A 24,057-nucleotide genomic window follows, 5' to 3' on the forward strand; every position below is an offset into this window, starting at 1 on the left:
CACCTGTAAATCAGGAATGATACCATACAAGCAGTTGCACAGCATACCATTTAAAAATCAATATGTATAGGGATTGAAAAGCCTTGTAGATCTGTTTGTGAGGGATATGGTGTAGTGGTGATCTACCAGTACCAGGTTGATGATTGGACTTAATGATCTTAAAGATCTTTTCCAATCAAAACAGTGCTATGATTTTGTAATTCTGTGTTTACTAAGACTAAAATTCTTGAAAGGATTTCCTTCATAATTCATCATACTTTTAATAACAGTCAAAGAAGAATTATTTGCGTCATGTTAGTTGTTTGGAAAGAAGCAATCACATGGCCAAAACAAAAATGTTGCACAATGCATGTAACTGACAAATATTTTATCATAATTATGGAAAGATCTATATGACATGAAAGAGATTTGCTGTGAGTGCTTTGGGAGGACACAGCTTTTTCCTCCTTTAGAACTGGCTGTTCAAGCGTGTTTGCTTAGTAGTTCCTCCCAAAGAGCAAATGAAAGTTTCAGTGGTCTGGATTTTCTGGGTGTCCTAAATGCAAGGAAGGCAGAGTTGCATTTGCTCACATTTCTTAAGCAAGGACTTGAAAAGTTTTGAGTGATAGCTAGACATAGATGACAGATACCTGTCTTGCCATGCAACAAAAAGTAAAGCTCTATCAGAAAACTGTAGAGCTCAATTGATTAGCATTATCTAAATTTATAACAATGAAGTGTGATTTAATTATAATTGATACTTGGATTAAGTTTGATTAGATCAATATTAAATATGTTTCTTTTATAGTTATGACTTTTCATAATCTAGAAGACACATGAAACTTACAGCATGTTCAGGCAAATAATATCTCCTTAGGAAGTCTGGTTCGTAAAAGCCTATTGCTGACATTTTTTTTTCGGGTGACTCTTTATAGGAAAGATCTTCTATTACTTAATTGCTACCTTAAAGTAGCCAACTAAGAGCTAGTGATTTCCAAAGTATTCAAAGCCAGGAATGCCCAAAAGAACAGCAAAGGAAAATTCAATGGAAATAGTAAATAAAGCTGAAGCGGAAACAAACCTTGTGAAGCAATGAGCCATTGAAAACAGTGGAAAAACATCAGTCAGAAGTTAAATGGAATAGAATAAAGGCAGCATGGGTAAATGGTAAAGTCTGCATCAGAGGGGGTGTTTTTTGATAAGCCATGTGGAAAAAGGAGACATTAGTGCTTAAGGTCAGTTCATAGCCAAGTTTCCACAAGTTGTCAGTTGGCAGTTGTGGAGATATATGCACTCTAGCACTATCAGCACATTTGAAAAAGTTGTAGGAATAGAATAGAATAGAATAGAATAGAATAGAATAGAATAGAATAGAATAGACAAGGTTGGAAAAGACCTTTGAGATCATCAAGTCCAACCTATCACCCAACACCATCTAATCAATGAAACCATGGCACCAAGCACCCTATCCAGTGATGGTGACTCCACCGTGCTGCTAGACTCACTGAAGTGTTAAAAGCCATGCAACCGGGATTTTGTATAAATTTCAGAAAAAGCATGAGAGGTATTGCTAAGGCCAGTTCTTACTGACCTTAAATGTAAAATGGGAATTAAAAAAAAAAAAAAAAAGTAATAATAATCCTTATAAAGGAAATATTGCTAAAAGAATGGTGGCACAGGTCTGCCTCTCTGAATCTTCAGCTGCTTTGTGTGCCCCATGAAGGACACTCATCTCAGCATGTGGCTTTGTGGTACTATGGCAATCTTGTAGTTTTTTTGATCATCTCCATGTGTTTTGCCATTGTGGTATGAAATTTGTTGTTGGAAAAAGAAACTGTGGAATACTTATGTGGCAGGTTATCAGACAAGTCATTATTGTGAATATTTTGTCAACTTCAGATTTCTTGAGGGTTTATTTTAGCCTGTGCAAGAATGCACATGCAGTGCATGCTTTTGCCACAAGTGCACAGCTTTGTCATTTATTTGAGCTTTGAGCTGATTTTGAAGAAGGGTATGTGTCCTGAACAGAATCACAGAATCACCAAGGTTGGAAGAGATCTCAAAGATCATCAAGTCAAACCTGTCACCACAGACCTCATGACTAAAGCATGGCACCAAGTGCCACATCCAAGACCACCTTCCTGGTCAACCTTAAGCAAGCACCAGAACCAGCTGTCAAATGAAGTGGCTTAACAAACATGGTTATTCTTAATCAGTGCTGAGGAGGAACAGAAAGTTTATCAGTCTGATGACCATGCATGGTCTCTTACCTGCTGGATTTTTTTATCTTGGGAGAAGGATGTGTAATACTAGTTCAATGTGATTACTGCTTCACACTAGCTAACATTGTCAATGAAGAAAAGCTATTTTACATCTGCATTGTGCTGATTCTTAGTCTATCTACAAGAGTCAAGTAAGATTGTGCTCTGATTTTTGAAAGGTGACAAACATTTATCTTACTTCCTTTATTAAAAGCTCCAGGTGCTTCTTGGAAATCAGGCTGTAATATAACTAATAAGCTCATAAAGTACCTCCAATTCATTGTGCTTTCAATAAGTGCAACTCACCAAACAAAAATATGTCTATAGCTGATGTCCAAATCTTCTTTTCACACCGGAAAACTGTCAGATTAAACTTCTTCTCATGCAGTAATCTTTCTCTTTTATTTTTCTATTGCTATATATCACTGACTTCAGAGAAAAAAAATGCCTGCCACGCCTAAAATGATGCATCTCCCTGCTCTTGTGCTATCCAGCCCTGTATCCCTTGTTTTCCTTTTGACTCTGCATAACTTCACTAGTTATCCTCATGTGCTGGGATGAGACACAGTAGGTTGTTTCAATTACCTGCCATTTACTCTCAGTGCAGATGTGCATTTCCAGAGTGGATGTCTTGTTCATTGGGCCCTGATTCTGCAATGCTGTGCATCTGCAGCTTTCTTGTTAATACTGGCAGTAAGTGACCCTTGTGTATGAGCTAGAATTATGCTCTTAGTCTGCTTCAAGACCTTGAGCTAGGTCTCCTGTCTGCATCTAAAACTTAAAAACTGGTCTATCTGCTAGATGGAGAGAGTATTTTCAGATCTTTTCATCCTTCATGCTCTGTAGCATAAATGACAGGAAAAATATAGAAGGAGAATACTTACTAATTTTGGACCTCATTTCAGCTAGTTTAACTGGTGGATCACACTGTAACGTGATTTTTTAAGACATCGTTTACCTCCCTCACACTTAGCAGTCTGATGCCCAAAAGCTTCTATTGCTTATGAATATTTCTAGAATGCAAGCTTAATCTGACATATCTACACTAAATGGGAAGTTTAATCAAGACCTCCCAACTAAACCAAAAACATCTGAAAATAATAAAATGGCAACAGTGGTAGAGACATTTTCCATCATAGAAACAATATAATCTGACTGCAAGATACATTTTTTTCCTGAGAAACTATTTATTTATTTATTTATTAAACCCTGGATTATTTTAGGTTGGAGGTCACTGTTGCAAAATTAAATCTATTTAATTAATTTAAAATCTAATCTTGTATTCGTTAGGTGAGAGGTTCCTTTGGTTGTTTGACTGCCCTAGGCAAGGTGGTTTGGATTGGTTGATGGGTTGGACACGATGATCTTGAAGGTCTCTTCCAACCTGGTCTATTCTATTCTGTTCTATTCTATTCTATTCTATTGTAATTTACACCCATAGTTCTTCACTGAGAGAGTCGTTCACCATTGGAATGGGCTGCCCAGGGAAGTGGTGAAGTCACTGTCCCTGGAGGTGTTCAAGAGGGGTTTGGACATGGCACTTGGTGCCATGGTTTAGTTATGAGGTCTGTGGTGACAGGTTGGACTTGATCTTTAAGGTCTCTTCCAACCTTGGTGATTCTGTGATACTGTGTTCCCCCTCCATGTTGGAGTTAAGGTATGTAATGCTAACTTCTTTACTGACAAACGTTTAACTTCAACATAATTACATAACGTTTTTGTTCTTGTGATTTGTAGAACACGAATTAGTGCTTCTGTTTTCAGTACCCTTTTTGGATCCTTTTATTTGCTTATTATAAATACAGACTGAGCTGTGCCACTTTGTACTACTGCAGAGCTTTAAGGCTTGCCAAGGCCATCAGGATCCTGCCAGAGAAAGAATTTTCCTGGGAGGCTGCAGTTAGTGTTTTACTGCATGGTGACTGCTGCTCTATAACTCTATCTTGTCTGTAGAATGGATGTTTTTATTGATGTGCATGCTTTCTGACAATTGCTGTAGCAATTATTCTCACTCCTAAGGCAGTACAGGGAAGATGATTTGTATGTTTTATCTTTGGGGGTATGAGATTGCTCACAGATGGGCTAGCTTCATGAGCAGAGTAAAGCTGCCTTTTATCTCCTCTTGACAAAGCATCTAAAACACAATTTGAACATGACATGGAAGAAGTTTATGTCTTTCCAGTTTTCTGCCTGGAGAATCATTTCACATCCTTTCTGTTACCATATCTTGGATGTCTAAAACTTCTAAAATGTTATGTGATTCTTAAAATGTAAAACAATATAAAAATTATTTAAACTACAAATCTTCATGTTAGTTAAGCAAAACCCTTTCTAAACAAATAACTTCCTTTTGTTTCATTTTCTGAGACTGTAGCTTTTAAAGAGGTAGAGTAGTTTTCTGGTATAATTTCATTTCAGTAAATTCCATTTTTATTAGTGCCATTACACTCCAAAGGTGTCATTCTATTGCTTCACAGTGTTCATGTGTTCACAGTTCCCTTCTGTCCCTATTGCCAGTCCTCTGCCTGAAGTTACTCTTATTGTCTAAAGCAAATATGTAAGATTCAAAATTACAATGAACTGGACCAAGTGTAGTTACTTGTGATGCATTCTCAAATACAACACCATAACAAGAAGTATTTTTCTTAATGCTTTCATGTATTATTAAGATTTGGTGGTATTTTTGGAAGCACATCTGCGAGATATTTTTCACTCTGCCTCTACTCACAGTACGCACTCTTAAGAAGCAGTAAGAAACAAATACAGGAAAATGCATAAACTGGATTAAAAAAGAAAGGGCTGGGGTCTGCCTGCATAGAAGAAACTCAGCACGTATTTGTAACAAATCTACCCTTCTTGACATTTCATGGAAAGCTTTCTATCCATTTCAGCTGGGTTAACTAAGGCCTCCCAGGTATGAAAGGAAAAGACCTTGCATGGGATTTACATTTACTTCCGTGTTGATTTCCAGTAACAACTGAAAATACAGTGACATACAGACACTGATAAGCACACTTACAGAGATCTTTCTGAAGAAGGGGCTGGAGGGAAAGATACAGAATCACAGAATGGTAAGGTCTGGAAGACACCTCTGAAGATCATGTAGTCTAACTCCTGTGTCAGAGCATGATCACCTAGAGTGAATCACAGGAACACATCCAGGTGGGTTTTGAATGCCTTTAGAGAAGAAGATGCCATGGCCTGTTGGGGCAGCTTATTCCAGTACCCTTCTACCCTCGAAGTGAATAATTTATTCTTTAGGTTTATGTAAAATCTTCTGTGTTCCAGTTTGTGACCATCACCCCTTTTCACTGGACACCGCTGATAAGAGGCTGCTTCCATCCTCCTGACACAGGCCCTTTAGATCCTTTAGATATTTATAAGCTTTAATGAGATTCCCCCTCAGTCTCCTCTTCTCCAGGCTAAATGGACCCAGCTCTCTTAGTCCTTCCTTGTAAGGTAGATGTTCCACTCCCCTAATCATCTAAGTGTCTCTCAGCTGGACTTTCTCCAGTAGTACCTCTTAGTAGACTGATTTACATAGTTAAACAAACCCTGAAACTTTTCAAATATAATAAAGGGTCAAAGATCCTAAGTATTTTTTCATTTTTCTTCAACATTTCAGCTCTATCTAGTAAAAGAGCTTATGTTTTTGGTATACATTTTAGGTAAAATTATGTATCTAAACTAGAAAAGCTATGGTAGTACAAATTCTTAGAAGATATTTTTCAGGTCAAAACAGTCAAGGAGCCAATCCATCCTCACCATCAGTCCTAATTTGCTTTTTAAAGTTAGAAACACGAAGAGCTGGAAATCTCACAACAATTAAAGTCTTGTGAAGGATTTGTGTTTGTTCCTTGAAATTTTTAGCTCTTTGTAGTGACTTCATTGATAGTGTGTAGTCATAGTTGTTTTTAATATTTAAGACAATAGCAGGAAGTTTTGAACCATATTACATTAATGAGTTAGTAAGATGAAGTTGCTTCATGGCAGAAGAGGTCATGAACAAACAAAAGAAAGAAGCAAACATGTCTTTATTAATAGTCCACAGGCAATTACAATTTCAAATTACTTCATAATTGGAGTAGGCTTTGTAGGTTCTTTGCAGTCTCTCTTTTCTCCCTCCACCCCAGTATTGGTAGCAAGTTTGCAGTAATCTGCACTGTTTGTGGTCAGTCCAGTATTAAATATGTATCTTTTGGAAGGCAAACAGGAAATGTAAATAAAAAAGCCCATTTCTACACATTTTCAGTAGTCTTAAAAACAATCTGTTGTTAAACTGTTTAAGCTTGTGGCTACACTGATATCACTGGTGATGACCTTGTTCTGGGTGTTTTTACTGGTTGTAGTTTTGATAGCTATACAATTATTTTCAAATGTTACATATAATTATATATTATTCCAAAATTCTTCCACAAGATTATTCATGCAAGCATTGTAAAGATATGCTGACTTGCTGTACTGTCCACTGTGTTGCTTAACTACATTTGTACAGGCATCTATGTGAAAAGGCTATGTTGTAGTTTTTAATTTGTGACTTTATTTTTATTTATTGTTTATATACTTCACTGACTCAACATCACTATACAGTGATGTAACTTACTCATGTAAAGCCTGTGAAGAGGGTCATCATCAACACAACTGCTGAATTTTTGTTTTACTTTGAGTGTGTATGAGCATGTTTTGTGTACATAGAAGTTTAGAGCTGAGCATGAGAAGAGGGTTGTGAATATTTCTTTGTATCTTCTTTTATAATATTGTACTGAGGCTCAATGATTGAGCAAGAAATAAAAGATTAAAAGTGTAGAAATAGTGTTCCATAACACCTGAGCAGTTCTCCTCATGGAAAATTGAGACTGAAAAGAAACAGGAAAATTATTTGCTTGTTTGATTTCCTTTTAAAATTCTCATTCACTCTAATCCTTATATTTATTTTGATTAATAAAAAAGAGAGTTTAATAAAGCTATCTAAATGCTGAGCCAAGAGGATGAGTGTGGAGAGCCAAAAATCTCTTTGGCTTACTGGTTGGGGTTTGGACAGTTGCCAGATACTTGGAAATAATTTTCCTGTTCTACTTTCTCCTCTGTTGCTTTTTCATGCCCTGGTACTTTTCACTTTGTGTATTCTGCAACTAGCGAATGCAGGGGCTCTGAGCAGCTGACAGATCTAGTCTTGGATGTAATGACTTTTGAATATCTTTCCTCTTATTTCTGGTAAGGGTGCATCATGTATGTCCTTCCTTCTTTGGCACGACTTCATTTTCTTCCCCATCTGCAGTCTTCTTGCTCGTGGAGTGCCCTTCACAACGCTACTGCAGTCATCACTCTCTCTTCTGCTGATACTCAGAGAGTCTTCTGTCCCTGCAAATACCCAAAAAGCAGCTGAAATCAGTGAAAATAGACTTTCGGGTTTAGTCCTGCGCTGAGTCTGGCAGAAATCCCAGAGAAGCTGATGGGAGTTTAGACTGAGACCAGAATTTAGGTTTAGGTACACTGTTAGCACTTGGCTGTGGATATTTTGGGTTTGCTGCCTAAATGCCAGAGCACTGAACCATTTTACAAGAAGTAAAAAAGGAAACTGAAAAGCAGAGACTAGAAGATGTTTCTGTAACTCATCTTGAACAAATCGAAAAGTAAGCCTCATGTTGGTGTTGAAAAGCATATTGGACTTTAGAATTAAAATTTTTAATGATTTTGAAAAGTGAAATATGGTGCAGAAGTTAGGTGTGAAAGAAAGTGTTTAAAATTAGTAAGTGTGAAGATTAGAAATACTTTACATTTTATCTATTTACATTTTCAACTGCAGTTGTCTTCATAAGCATTAGTTATACAATGTCTTAATATCTATAGTTGCTCTAATAAAATTAAACAAAAGAGAGAAATCTAGTTATTACCAAGAATAGATTTTACTGAAGCCAATCAAGAACTGATTGCATCCAGGCTGGCAAAATACTGGAGTACCAAAAGTCAGCTGGTTTATTCCACCCCAGAGTAATAGCTTGGGGTAGATGTGTGAAACAGTAGTAAAATGTTTCTTTACTGAAAGAAGAGATTGATCTTCTGATTTCTGTCCTGTGTTTTGATTGGTAAAAGGTACCACTGAAAATGCTATATAAGCCAAAGAAGTAATCCCTGAAGCTCTTCTTTTGTGCTGAACAAAAAACATACCTGAAGAAGAGGAAAATTAACTTCTGCCTCTTAGTAAGAAGAACTCTAGTAAATAGCAATTGGCTGGGTTTTTTGTTTATTATCAACTGAAATAAAAAATACCAGGGGAGTTTAGACATTCACCTGAGGAAGTGTTTCTGGGAATATTTTTTCTTTTTCTAGGAGTGAATTTTAAACAATTATTTTTCCTGCCTACAGTAACAACTAGCAACATTATGTTCAGCTGCATTTTGTTTAATAGGTTTTTGTATGTTTTTCTTAATTTATGTAGGAATTTATTTCAAAATATTTTCCCTTCTTGTATTTTGTATGGATGCTTTCTAAAAGCCTGCCTGCAATGGCTACTAAGAGGAGTAGGATTAATGGGCGAGACTCAACAGATGCAGAGGCTCCACTCCGCATTATGGTTGCCTGACTTCTTTCTGACCCTGGGTTTATCTGGGGTCTAACATATAAACATCATCTTCCTTTATGTCTTCCGTCTTACTTTTGGCCTTATGAAGTAGTAGTACACAGATTGCCAGAGGGCTGAGGAATACATTAGGCCACTTCACCTACTACAGAGTTTTAAGTTACGTTCAGCTGCTTGTAAGTTTGAAGCTATAGAGGACTGTACCTTTGACCTCTAAATTGCCATGACTACTGTTTCACTCTCAGCTAACTGAAATACATCCCAGCATGCCATGGTGAGATCAGAGTTTCTGAGAATAATTACGAAGTCACTGTGGGCCTGTTCTGTAACTCCTTTCCATGTCAGTAACCTTAACCAGTATAGAATACCAACCTTAATTAATAGGGTTGATTTCTGGTGTGAGGAGTGACACAGAACTCCAAAGCAGAGACCGTGATGGTAGGGGGAAGTCTATATTGCATTCTTTGCACTCAACTTGAATACTCTTTAAAATTTATCACATCTGCTGACTTGATTTTTGAAATTTCCTCTTTGCTGACAGGATTCTGTTCCTTTGACGAAGGCATACAAGGAAGATGTATGAGAGCAAGATAGCTGGTTAGAGAACCTAAAGCTCAGTTAGAATTAAATCTACGCAGGGAGATCAAGGGGAATAGCAAAAGTTTCTATGTGTACATTGATGGGAAAACAAAGACTAAGGAAGATGTGGGTCCCCACAGAAGGGAAATGGGAGAACTGGTGGCAAGTGATGTGGAGAAGGCCAAGATTCTCAATGACTTCTTCACCTCAGTGTTCACTGGCAAGGGCTCCAGCCACACTCCTGAAAACACAGGAGATCATGGGAGGGGCTGGAGGAAGGAACTGCCCATTGTAAATGAAAATCAGGTTTGTGACCATCTGAAGAACTTGAGAATGTACAAGTCCTTGGGACTCAATGGGATACACCCCTAGGTACTGAAGGAATTAGCAGATGAGGTCACTAAACTACTCTCTATTATGTCCCAAAAGTCATGGCAGTCTGGTGAAGTCCCCACTGAGTGGAAAAGGGGAAGCATAACCCTCATTTTCAAAAAGGGAAAGAGGGATGATCCAGGGAGCTATAGCCAGTCAGTCTTATCTCTGTGCCCAGTAAGCTCATGGAGCAGATCCTCCTGGAGGCAGCACTGCTAAGGCAGAAGAATAACAAAGAGGTGATTGGGTACAATCAATACAGCTGCACCAAGACGAGACCATGCCTGACAAACCTGTTGACCTTCTATGACAAGGTCACAACATCAGTGGACAAGGAGAGAGGATCTGGTGTCATTTATCTGGACCTGAGCAAAGCCTTCGACACTGTCCTAAATGACCCCCTGATCTCCACCCAGCAAGTGCTCCACCTCTCAAGTCTTTTCAATTTGGTGACCAGAATGTCATGTGGGACAGTATCAAAAATTTTAGACAAATCCAGGTAGATAACATCAATTGCTCTTCCCTTATCCATTGATGCTGTAAGTCCATCATAGAAAGCCACTGAGTTCATTGGCATGATTTGCCCTTGTGCACCTTCAGGTTCTTTTGGTGGTCTTGAACTTGATTGTCACTTATAGTGGGCAGATCTTCCTTTTACCACCCCCCAGCATTGTTTTCTGGAGCTTGGACACTGCAGCTGGAGCCATTGCCAGTGAACACTGAGCACCTCAGCCTTCTCCATATCCCTTGTGACCAGTCTTCATTTTCCATTTGCAGTAGTGTGGCAGAAAATAGTTTAGAGTACCAGCTTTGGGAGTTGGAGGTAGAGGTTTAAGCCCTCTTTTTCTGATACGGGGTCAGATAATTCTAAGAAGAGTTGTGAGTCTTCAGTCTTTGTTTTACTAGACCAATGTTTTTAATAAGCTATTAGAGTAATTGGAGTACTGGGATCCTAGGGTGCTGAGAGAGCTGGCAGATGAGCTGGCCGAGCTGCTCTCCATCATTTTCCTCCAGTCCTGGCTCACTGGAGAGGTCCCAGATGACTGGGACCACAAGACCACAAGAAAGGTCAGATGGAGGAACCTGGAAACTCCAGGCCAGTCAGCCTGACCTCAGTGCCAGGGAAAGTGATGGAGCAGATTATCCTGGCGGCAATAACTGTGCACCTGAAGGATGGCCAAGGGCTCAGGTCCAGCCAACATGGATTTAGGAAGGGCAGGTCCTGCCTCTCCAACCTGATCTCCTTCTTTGATCAGGTGACCCGTCTGGTGGATGTGGGGAGGCCTGTGGATGTGGTCTACCTGGACTTCAGCAAGGCCTTTGACACCGTCCCCCACAGCAAACTGTTGTCTGAGCTGTCAGCTCATGGCTTGAACCGCAACACTCTGTGCTGGGTTAGGAACTGGCTGGAGGCCTGAGCCCAGAGAGTGGTGGTGAATGGTGCCACAGCCAGCTGGCGGCCAGTCACCAGTGGCGTCCCCCAGGGATCAGTGCTGGGCCCCATCCTCTTTAATATCTTCACTGATGATATGGATGAGGGAGTAGAGTCAGTCATCAGCAAGTTTGCCAATGACACCAAGTTAGGAGAAGATGTTGGTCAGTTACAGGGTAGAAAGGCTCTGCAGAGGGACCTCAACTGACTGGACAGATGGGCAGAGTCCAATGGGATGGCATTTAGCAAGTCCAAGTGCCGGGTGCTGCACTTTGGCCACGGCAACCCCATGCAGAGCTACAGGCTGGGGTCAGAGTGGCTGGAGAGCTGCCAGAGAGGGACCTGGGGGTGATGATTGACAGCCGCCTAAACATGAGCCAGCAGTGTGCCCAGGTGGCCAAGAAGGCCAATGGCATCCTGGCCTGTATTAGGAATAGTGTGGCCAGCAGGAGCAGGGAGGTCATTGTGCCCCTGTACTCTGCATTGGTTAGGCCACACCTTGAGTACTGTGTCCAGTTCTGGGTCCCTCAGTTTAAGAAGGACATCGAAGGGCAGAGAAGGGCAACAAGGCTGGTGAGAGGCCTTGAGCACAAGCCCTATGAGGAGAGGCTGAGGGAGCTGGGACTGTTTAGACTGGAGAATAGGAGGCTCAGGGGTGACCTCATTGCCCTCTACCACTACCTGAAAGGTGATTGTAGCCAGAAAGGAGTTGGTCTCTTCTCCCAGGCAATCAGCACCAGAACAAGGGGACACAGTCTCAAGCTGTGCCAGCGGAGGTTTAGACTCAAGGTGAGGAGAAAGTTCTTCACTGAGCGAGTCATTCGTCATTGGAATGGGCTGCCCAGGGAGGTGGTGGAGTCACCACCCCTGGAGGTGTTCAAGAGGAGATTGGACGTGGCACTTGGTGCCATGGTCTAGTCATGAGGTCTGTGAAGACAGGTTGGACTTGATGATCCTCGAGGTCTCTTCCAACCTTAGTTATACTGTGATACTGTGATACTTTTAGTAGTTGAGTAGATTGTTCTCTAGGGTGCTGATGAGGGGAAGAGGATTCGGATGATGGTGAAGTAGGTGATGGAAGCTAGCTGGCCAATGATCATGAAGGGATATTTGACTGGGTGGCTGCCCACTCAAGTGAGGATAAGAGGTTGGTGACCAGGGTTCAGAATAGGATCTGGGAGAGAGGTTGAAAGGCTATCATGCATTGTTTTGATATGTGGAGGAATGGGGCTAGGAAGAGGACCAGGATGGAGGCATCTAGGGCTGGCACGCCTCTTAGTTTGTTGGGGCCTGAGCATGGGGTAGTGTATGAGGCGTTATGACTGGGAGGTTTGCTGGTGTGAAGTTCTCTAGATCACCTGGGAGGTTGGGTGAGAATAGGGCGAGGATTGTTAGCGGGAGGAGTATAGCTGCCTTTTTGTCACAGTTGGCAGCCTGTTACACAGAGATACTTCACTACTTAGAATTTTGTAGACATCTCAGCAAAGTAAAAATCTAAGAAGCTATTTATTAGGATAGTAGGTATGAACTGCTGGATCTAACAAAAAGGTTTTGTTGTGATTTCTTATTCCCATGTGCACTTCACAGATTTTATACATTTATATACACTTTTGTACACATTCATACACATTTATGCGTTTTACAGGAAGCTCCAAACAAAGTAATATGGGAGAGCTGGCTGCAACCAAGATTGAGGCATTTTTATTTCACAGCTTTTATTATTCACTTGAAATTTTGCACCATGTAATGGGTTGGGGCAGATCCCCTCCCCACCACAGGCAGAAATAACGACTCAGACAAACGGATTGCAAAAAAGTGATGGAAGTTTAAATAGAAAGCGGTGAATGTTACAGAAAACCCAAAGCGCAGTGACAAAGAAAGATCCCATCCCCACCTGAGGGTGCATCCAAAAACCCCCAGGGCTCCTTCTTCCCCCTCCCTCTGCTGGGCTAGTCTCAGCTGGCCAGGCCTGAGACTGCCCATCCCCCTGTGGCCTTGGGCCCAATCAGGCCCATGGCCGGGAGATCTCTCCCCCAGTTACCAAGTCTCGGAGAGGGAAGGAAAGAGGAAGTGCCAGACCCCACTGCAAAATTTATAGTGGTGCAAGGGATTATGGTAGAAATACCTAATTTCCTGAGTCCACCCACTGGGATGGACTTCTGGACACAGGAAACACCCCTGTAGCAGAGGGCACCCAGCCCAAACTACGACACACCAGTGAGTCGATGTTACTGCAGTTGTACATGCAGCAGTTTCTTTCAATAAATTTGTGTATGGAAATACTTTGCTTCTGAAAGCAATTAAATTCCACAAATGGCAAGAGAAAAGTATTTCCATGTTTCTTTCTCCGGAGGGTACTGTGTACAGTTTTCAAAGGTTTTCTATCCTGTGATAATTCAAGTGTTTTCTTCAGACTGATCACAGACAATTATATTTTATTTCAGAAATGCCAGCGATTGACTGGTATTTCTTTGTTCGTTCCAATGTGGTTAGGTGTGTAAGAATGAGTTACTTTTAATTTTAAAAAAGAGTTTTAAGACTTTTATCTGCTTAAAACTGACATAACATCAATTAGGTTAAAATGAGCATACAAACCCTGGGATGTTGCTTTTAGAAAAGAGCTACTTTGCTGTGCCAGAAAGATGAAAAGCAGAATGGGCTTAGAATGGCCATGACAGCAGTACTGGTAGAAACTGGCTTTTTGCTAAAAACTACAAAGTCCACATAGACTCCTGCATTAAACATGGCTTTTTTCTTTTTCCTTCCTTCATTTAGAGCTCCCCTCCATTCCTTTCTTAAATTGCCATATATATATATTAAGTTGGCTAATCAATCACAGGAATTTGTATGATGCAAAGTATTGCAGGCGATGGTCAGAAATAGTCACGTGGGACCAGCAGAACAGTAGTAAAAATGCAGCCTGAAAACGAGCACTGCCTGCTGTATAAAAACATTCAAGCCTTCATGAAATATTCAGCATGTTCAAAACCTTTTTCAACTAAACCTCTCATCTTCACTATTACATACAAAAATAAATTCTATAAAAATCATGAGGATGTGGCTCAATTTATCCATTGTATTAATTTATTATGTTTGAAAGACTTCAGTGTTTGTTGTTTAAATTAATCATAAACTTTATTGTATCAAATACTTAAAGGAATGACAAAAAAATGTCTTTAAAAAAATAAGGGGAAGAGGAGTCTTAGACTTTACTATTCAGAATTTGGTTTATGTGAACTTCTTCGTCTAAGTAGCTGTACTGCCCACAGACTGCTTTTTCTGAAAGAAATTATTAGCTATGCCAAATCTCTTACATTTTTCAAGATACTAGCTCTCATTTTCAGCCAACGGTAGTTTTTCTGTGAATTGTTGGATGTCACCTTTGAAAGCAATGCTTTTGCATTTATATCAAACCTGAATCACTACAATTCCTCTAGCTTTTGTTACCTTTGAAGCCTCCTTAAGATGAACTCTGCATGTTGGCAGCTAAGTACTACAGCAGAAAGAATAGTTTTCCATATTAGGATGATTAAAATACCAAAGGAAAAATTACATAATCCTTAATAAAACAAACATAAGTATCCTTGTAATGTTTAAATATCTTTTTGCATACTGTGACTCACAGTCTACAGATGTTGGAGCTGAATATACATATATTTTGGATTTGTGGTCTGAACTCAAGTACATCTATGAGTATTACCAATCATTTAATAATTAGCTAAAAAGTTACTCAAGGAAAGCCCTTAAATCCCATTTATTTGAAACACAGGGTCTGGGTAACACTCATATATGCCAAATCAGGGGTAGAATGGGGGTTGCCTTGCTCTTCCATTCCTGCTGCTGTGGTTAGGAGTCACACATTGTGAGATTTCCCACTGCAGGAATGTTGAGTTCAGTATTACTTTTAGTTTTCAAAACATTTAGATTTCAGATTGAAAAGGGGACAATTCAGATAGCTGCTTTGAAAAAATACCATCAATGATCAAGGAGCGGGTGATGCAACATGCAACAAAAGTAAGATTCATGTTCCCGTTGACCTCTGAATGTTAGGGGAAATTATGCAGGCTCTTCAGCTGCAACTCTGGCAGCATTTGGCTCTTGTTGCTTTCTGGGTGAGAACAAAGTCTGTGTTAGGGCATGTTTTGGGGTTTGTCCCTTCAGGACAGCCATGTATTATGTTATTTAACTAATAGCGCTGATACATGAAATGGGTATTTGTGGTGTCACTAATAATAATAAGGTGGTTGCTATTCTTGAGCCTGCAAATAGTAGCAGTTGAAATGACTTGTTTTCTCATCCCTTCATTAATATTTGCTAAATCATACTTTAAAAATCCTTATGAAAGGCAAATTTGCTTTGTAAGGCAGTGACACAGATTTATCAATTATTAGGTTTGTTTCATTGATGGGGGTGGGAAGGGCATGTCTCAGACCTCTGCTTTTACTTGCTTCTCATTTGATTTACACTGACCATCATGCTTAATATTTTCAGTAATAGAAATATCAGTATTCCAAATAGCTGATAGTTAAAAATACTTGCTTCCAAACACAGTGCTTCCTTATTTCTTTATGGTTCTGTAGAGTTCAGTATAAATAAAACCAAAGAAACAGATCTCACAATTGCTTCCTGCTAATCTTTCTAATACTCAGAGTCATGAAATGCAGGGTTTGTGGTAATGTATGCGGTCTGTGTCCTTTCACCCTTCTGGAGGTTTCACATAGGCATTATGTGGGTGCAGGAAACTTGCCCCTGCACCACATGTAGTGTTTCTTGGGCTTGACACAGAAACTGTCTTTTGGTATTGGGATCCTTCAGTCTGTGCTTTTGTATGAAAAGAAACTTCAAGTTTTTCTGTTTCTTCAGATATTTAGCAATGGTCATCCCAGTGTGTCTAGGCACCTTTTAACTTTTCTTTCTCATTGTGCCTCACTTTTTTGAGTTACCTAAGAAGAGGTAAAATTTTCATGGGCAGGAGTGGTTAGTTAACACCGTATTAAACTGTGGAAGCTAAGACTGTGACAAAATTCATATAGAAGTTGGATCCTTATATGCATAGCAAAATATTTCAATAGTATTGTCTTGAACAACAGCAACATTCTGCTCAGGTTTTGAGGCAGTGGGTGTTAGACACAAGGAAGAAACACGGTATGGCAGACAGATTGTCTCATGCCTACTTACAGCAGGTTTTTAGTACCTTCATCTGAATCATTTAGTTCTGGCCAGAGGTACAGAAAGAAAAATAAAATAAATAGTTATTGGACCATACCCAACACTTGAATTCTTATGTTTCTAATCATTGTGGCAGGCTCCCTGTCAAATAGCCATTTTTAAATTGAGGGTGGAATCGGAACAGACTTGAAATTTTCCAAAGGGAATTAAAGAAAAAAGGTCCTAAGAATTGTGATAGTTGGCTAGTCTAATAAAGAAAATATACTGCTGTGAAATAATAGAAATGCTGTAGTGTAGTTAGAAGTACAGTATGCTATTTCCAGGGTTTTTTTTACTGTTGATGACAAGGGGACAAAAGAAAAAGGGCTTGTTAAATAACATTACAAAACAGTTTGTATTGTTGATAAAAGCTGCTGTTCTTCAGGTCATGATGCATATCAAGGTGTGCTGTACTGTGTCCAGAAGAGCCAAACAAAGATAGTGAAAGGTCTAGAGAAGAAGGCTTAAAGAGAGTCAGCTGAAAAAACTGGTGTTGCTTAGCCTAGAGAAAGAGGTTGCAGGGAGACCTAACCGCTCTCTGCAAATACCTTGAAAGGTGATTGTAGCAGGGTGTGTGTGGGGTCAGTCTCTTCTTCCAACTAATAAGTGATAGGACAGGATGTAACAGCCTCAAGTTGAGCCAGAGGAGGTTTAGGTTGGATGTTTGGAAGGATTTCTTTACAGATGGGGTTATCACACACTGGAGTAGGCTGCCCAGAGAAGTGATGGAGTCACTATTCCTGCAAGTATCTAAAAAGACACATTGATGGAGCACCTATCATTTGGCAGTGCTACATTAATGGTTGGACTTCATGATCTTAAATGTGGTTTCCAGCCTAAGTGGTTCTATGATTTTATATTGGCATGAAATTCTCTGAGGTTTAAAAATACGCATGACATACCTGTACTGAAAATTCCTTTCATTCACTAAAGCAGTTACCCTTTCTAAGCAAGAAATTATTTATAGCTTATGTTCTGTCTGACAAAATTACTCTGGCAGCAATGCTGAGAGAGGAGCAAATGATGAAACACATAACAGTAAGACAAGAAAACCAGTATGTAAGAGATGTTTGCTTCATACACTCAGGGCTTTCAGGGTCACATGATCCTTTACAATAATATAGTCTAACTGACTGTATAAAACAGACTACAGAGTTTTGCATGGTAATTTCTGAATCACATCCACAGCTTTGTTTGAAAGTGTAAAGTATCATCAGAAAGGCTTTTAGTGTGCTTGCTTCCCATAAATGAAAATACACTATGTAACTAGAGACCTTTATGTGAACAAGTGTACTATGCTATTAACCTGCCTTCACTTCGTATTGTAAAATCTTAATGTGTCATTCTTAGAAAACCAGCCACTAGTCAGACTCATTACTTTTGGACTTCATTTTGTATAAACTGAATGGATAAGGATTTTTTTATGGTTGTATTTGGCAGGTCTGGGGAGAAACCAAGTCCAATTTCACCCCGAATTCAGAGTGAGTCCAGGATGAGCCAAAATGAAAGAGGGAAAATGAGAGCTCTGACCACTTTCTGGTCACTCTATTTAAGGTTTTCCTAGACAGTGTGTCCAGTGCCAGTGTATACTGGGCACGAAGAACCCAGCCAATCAGAGTTCCAAATCCCAGCAGGCTCCCCCATGGATAAATACCTATGAGGAACCTCTGCCCCTGCAGGAAGAATGGGCACCTTTTACCTGTCCCCAGGGGGAGGGGAAGGAAATTTCGCACCTTGGAAGGCAATTTCGTGCCTTTGTCTTCCCCCATTCAAACCTCTGCTGAGGGAAGGGGGGAGGGGGAGATTGGAGCACCCCATAACAATGTTATTTGCATTCTATATTCCATATACTCAGTATAGCTTGAATAGGTTGTACTGTCTCATGTTATTCCTTTGAAAATGAATGATGGTTTACCGATTACTCCTCTGTAGGTAGCACTGTTTTGCACTAAGTATTCCAGCAGGAATGTTGACTCTGTGAGAGTCACTGGGTATGTATCTTGGCCAGTGTGGAATGAGAAATATGTAGTGGCTGTGATCTGTAGTTCCCTCCAATGAGCTGCCATGAAGTAACCTAGGTACAGGAAAGCCAGTTCCCAGTCCTTGTTTGCTTTATCTGATGTACTCTTTTAGTTGCCTTTTTGTTTTTAAAAGTCTTTCACTTATGAATTTTACTGGATACATTGTGAATGCACACATCAGTTTTGGGTCCAGCTGCCTTTCATTATTTGCACCTATTAGAAAGAAATTAATTGATAGATAAGATAACCTGGTGAAAATCATTACCTTTAGTAGAAGGTGTCATGCTACTTCTGTAAGCAGTAACATAGCTTAGATTTCTGGGTCCTCTTCAAATTTTCTTAATATTTCTTGGATTAAAAAGTGATCCTTCTGTAGTTTCTAATACACTGTCTTGTGTAATACAGTGTTCTTTCTTATTTTCCAGATTACAGAACAGGCCCATGTTTCACACAAGTTAACAATCAGATGTGTCAGGGTCAGCTAACTGGAATTATTTGCACAAAAACCCTCTGTTGTGCAACTATTGGGCAGGCATGGGGTCACCCCTGTGAAATGTGCCCAGCTCAACCTCAGCCATGTCGTCGTGGCTTCATCCCTAATACTCGCACTGGAGCATGTCAAGGTAAGCCTTCTGGTTTGAATTGTACATGATTGTTGTATTGCTGATATGTATCTTGGAAACACTGTGTGCACTGGAAACAAAACCAGTTTTCCTTGTGTGTGTTCTGTGTCTTTTGATAAAATATGGATATGCTTTGCTGCTTCTGGATTTAAGTACTGTTCCTGCAGAACAAAACTCAAAGGTCTGGAAAAAAATGAATGCCAATCAAGGAAACATTAATACAGAGCGTGAAAAGGTCAGAATGTCTGTTGAGCACACCCGGTAGATACTGTGGTAGAGCACCAATCATGCAACTGGCTTATGTCGCTGGTGGCCTCATCTAATATATACTTCATTCATTCTACTGAAAAATTCACTGTTGCTTGCTGCTGAGTTGTTTTCTTCCTGAAGTGTCTGGCAATCAATATACAGAACTTTTCTTTTTCAGTCCTATCATTTGGGTAATATATAGCATGAACCTTCTGGATACTCTGGCTTATTTGTACACTGCCAGAAAAACACATGAGTAAGGAAGGTCAGCAGTCTTCTGTGTTACAGTCATGAAATATTTGAGAAATGGGAAAGCCCTCTTGCCATAACCTGTGTTTCTTTCGATGTTATTAAGGGACTTGCTGCTCCTCCTTTGTGTTGTTGCTGCAATCCCCCTATCCTGAAAAATGGCTATCTTTTCTACTGTAGCTGCTTGTTTAAATTTCAGAACAAACTGCATAAGGAATGCAGTAACAGAGCGTGCTAGAACTGCTGAAGGAGAATGTACTGCTTTTTTGTTACACATGGTGAACATGATCAGTTTGCAGGCTTTGTTGTGTTAGAACTTTCCCAAGAAGCAATGGAAACCAAGCAGGTGCCTTACACTGCTGGCTGTCCTTTGAAGGAATAAAGTTAATTAATCAGTCAATCCCCACTGAATCTGGTGATAAACAGAAGTTCAAATAATTTTGGATGTTTTTAGTTCTGTTTGGTTTCTGATTTCACAAGGTGTCTGCATATTGTCTCTAAGTGTCCATTTGGTCCACTTTCCAAAATCTGCAGGTGTCTGTGAGAAAGTTAAGTTGACTAGAATGATGTCTGATGCTCTGCTGGAGAACTTTCTATTTTAATTCCATATTTACAAAAACCCCCAAAGTGTAATGTATCAGGATGGGGGGTTTGAGTGTTTATATATATATATGACACATATACATACATACATACATACATATATATATATATATATATATATATATATATATATATATGTTAGCAAGAATTTATGTTAGGTAATTCAGAAAAAGAAGTTTGACACTGTCTTCTGTACAATGTTGGTGTACAGGCTGGATGAGCAGGCAGTGAGGTGAATGGAAAGCTGTCTGAATGGCAAAGCCTGGAGGGTGGTGATCAGCAGTATACAATCTAGGTGGAGGCCAGTCACTACCTTAAAGATTGATGCTGTTTCAGTCCCATTTGTCATCTTCATTTATGAACTGGATGGTGGAGTTTGCAAACAATGACAGTCTGGAAGGAGTGGCTGATACACTAGAGGGTCATGCTCTCATCTAGAAGTACCTTGACAGGCTGGAGGAATGGGCTGACAATAATCTCATGAAGTCAAACATGCAGAAATGTGAAATCCTACACCAGAGCAAGATCTGTTCTGGTGGACACCTAATTTAACATGAGCCAGCAATATACTCTTGTGGTAAAGGAAGCTAATGATATCCTGGCTTATGGGAGAAAAAAGTATTGCCTGTTGTTTGAGGGTGGTGATACTTCTCTCCTCAGCACTGGTGAGACCACACTAGGGAGTGCTGTGTCCAGTTCTGGACTGCCCCAAACTAAAGACAGATGGAGCTTCTGGAGAGGGTCCAATGAAGGTCCACAAAAATTATGAAAGGACTGGAGCATCTCCCTTCTGAGGAAAGGTTGAGCGAGCTGGAGCTCTGCAGGCTGGAGAAGGCTCAAGTTGGATCTCATCAGTGCATATAGATTCCTGAAGGGAGGATGCAAAGAGGATAAGCCAGGCTCTAAATAGTACCTAGTGACAAGACAAGAGACAATGGCTGCAAAATGGAACACAGGACAATCCTTCTCAACATCAGGAAACATTTTCTTACTGTGAGGGTGGCTGAGCACTGGCACAAGATGCCCAGAGAGATTGTGGACTTTCCATCCTTAGAGATACTCAAAAGCTGTCTGGACATGGTAACATGCTCTAGGTGTCCCTGCTGGAGCAGGGTGGTTGAACCAAGTGACTACCAGCGGTCTCTTCTAGCTTTAATCACTATATGATTTTCTGTGAAAAATATTCTGATTTAGAAAGCTTCATTTGCTCATGGTGGTGTAAAAGGAAAGTAACACTTTTACTGCTTCAAAAGAGGCAAGGTGATGTATTCCTTTCCTATTTCTGTTTTCCTGTTCCCTCTCAGTCTTCAGCATGGCCCCATGTATTGCAGCATTATTCTTAGTGATGGTTTCCCTAACACTGTGTCATAATTTGGTGTTTTAAAATTGCACAAATCTAACGGTCAGTTGCTTGTTTGGCTGGATTTCTACTTCATGTCTCTACTTCAGTCCTTGCTGAAAGTCCTCAATGAACTTGAGTTGAAAAAAATGAGAGAAAATCAAGATGCTGTAAGATTTTATTTTCTAGATATTAAAATGTGATACTTTGGGATTTTTCCTTCTCATTCACACAGTAGTATGGTTGACTTGAAACTACCATTGAAGCTATTAGCTCAAATATACTTCTATGGAACTCCTCACAGGATTATCTTAGCAAACCCATCTATATTACTTAAAACACTTAGTTATAAGCAACACTAAATGCCTTCCTTTTCTTTAGTTTCAAATATTTCCTTTCCTGTTTTTTTCTGTGCTTACACACACTGCTTAAGGCATCCAAATTATACTAAGGAGGAATACTTGATTCCGCTTTTCCTTTTATGTCAGAAATAAGCCGCAGCATGTAACAGCTTACATTTCACTGTTCATCTTGAAGTGATTAGTGTAATTTAGACATTCTTTTCTTAACTACATCATAAACAGAATCAGTGTACTGAAGACATGCATATTGGTTATAATATCCAAGTTAAACTCCTTTGTATGACAAAGATGTCGGCCAGATGTAATAAATTCTTAAAACTTCTCTGCCAGACTGATCCTGGCATAGCTTCTGGGGCTTCATTTAAATTATGTGAGAGATCAGTAGAGCTCTTTAGCACCCGTGTGCACAATACTATGTCTTCTTTTCCTGCCAGCTTATTCCATGGAGTAAATATTTTAAATTATCCACTTAACTTCATTGCTGAGTCCCAGTGGGAAGCATAGAAACAATGTGGCAGTGTACTTTGTTTGATGGATTAACAAAGGGAGTTTAAGCAACCATCAACAGTTGCTGCATTTTTGGCACATTATTACTACATAGGAAGATTGTATTTATGTCACCAGGAGGTCACATGCAAGGTTACAAGATGATGATAAAGGACCAAGGTTAGGTATTCTGTATGTAAAAAGAGACATGAACAATTTCTTTGTGTCCACATAATCACGCCTTTTGCTTCCAACACTCAAGACAATTCTTTTTAAGTTCTGAGTATTGGTAATTCCTCCTGACCTGAGTTCTGTGGTGTGTGCATGTTAATAGCACCTTGTTTCCTTTGTTCTGAATTACCAGGCTACTGTGTTGGAGGGAAGGACTGAATGTAGCCCTTGACACTGTGAAGACACTGTTTACCTTTCCATCTCTGTATTAGGGTACAGAGTCTGTAGAAATAAGATGCAGGATTTAGCTACAGATAGGTAAGAAAATTCTAGAAAAAAGTGATACAGGGATGTTGTTCACTGGGGTTCAAAACCCCCTCCAACAGTTAGTTAGAAGTAGAAACTGTAGAAAGAAGACAAGGGGTATGCTGAATAGATAAATTGGGACTGAGGTACTTGCTAATACACTTCAATACTGCAAGGAAACATAATCAACTCTTAAAATTTTGGTGCCAAATTCCTCCTGTCACAGAAAGGTGACTGCACAGTTTAATGTAAGTAGAGAGAGCAAGTGGTGGTAGATGTATGAGCTATGCACAGACAGAAGCTACAATAATAGTAGCAAGTATGGCTGCACAGAGGCAAGCTGAAAAAGAAAATAAAGGGGTCAAGATGGATCTCTGTGACAGTGCTACAAAAATTTAACAGAGGAGTACTAGCAATTCTGGAAACAGCTGCCCTCCATGTGTGTAACTCCTGTCCAAGGAGACTTCATTTAATGAAACAAGAAGGCCAGATAAGACTAGCATTAAACATTTTCTCTGAGAGTTTTAGAAACAAATACAGGGGTCTGGGTAATGCATTTTAATACTTTCCTTTCTGCTGATGACATCAGATTTACAGAATCTTTTATTAGAGGAACACAAACCCCCTTGGCATTCCATAAAACTCATAAATTGATCGGACCAGGCTCACTCAGTCCATACTTTGAATGCTTGGCATTTTTGAAGCAGATACTCACACCAGCAGATAGCCTGGTTTGGGAGTTGATATAAACAAGTTGAAATCATTAGAATATGCAGGCTTTACTGTGGGAAAGTAGCTCATACTTTGAATATGCATTAGATGTCAGAGTGTGACAAAACTACTGAGTACACAGTTGCTTCTGCTCTTTGCAGGATGTGCATGTTGCAGTATTGCTGTGTCTTAAATGGCTGTTCAGTCCATTTTCAGAATTGAGTTCATTGAGTAATCCACTTGCATAAAATGTTATGGTAGCATTGTTACCTTATTATTACCATGAACAGCTTGGAAAAAAAACAGAGAAACAAAACCAATCAAAATGCAAGTTGTTTGGGTTTGGTGTTTTGCTTTTCTCCCTTCCCACAACGGTTTCCATTCAGTCATTGCTTAAACATCAATTGTAGCTGTTCAGACACCCCTCCTCCTGGGAGTTGTCAGGAAGAGCTTGTATGCTCCACTTGAAAGTACTTTATTGCCTCTGCTACATGGCCTTAGGAGTAGCATAATGGCAGAAATCCAG

General features: G+C 39.8%; 1 protein-coding gene across 1 annotated transcript in view; it reads left to right on the forward strand.

The window, feature by feature from the left end:
• FBN2 (fibrillin 2) overlaps nt 1-24,057 on the forward strand; it is a 183,559-nt gene that overhangs the window by 27,006 nt on the left and 132,496 nt on the right. The window contains exon 6 of the mRNA XM_009901310.2: nt 18,858-19,055. Within this exon, the coding sequence (XP_009899612.2) occupies nt 18,858-19,055 (198 nt within the window). The remainder of the gene's footprint in view (nt 1-18,857; nt 19,056-24,057) is intronic.

Source organism: Dryobates pubescens, chromosome Z (genome assembly GCF_014839835.1).
Source record: "Dryobates pubescens isolate bDryPub1 chromosome Z, bDryPub1.pri, whole genome shotgun sequence".
Classification (NCBI taxonomy): domain Eukaryota; kingdom Metazoa; phylum Chordata; class Aves; order Piciformes; family Picidae; genus Dryobates; species Dryobates pubescens.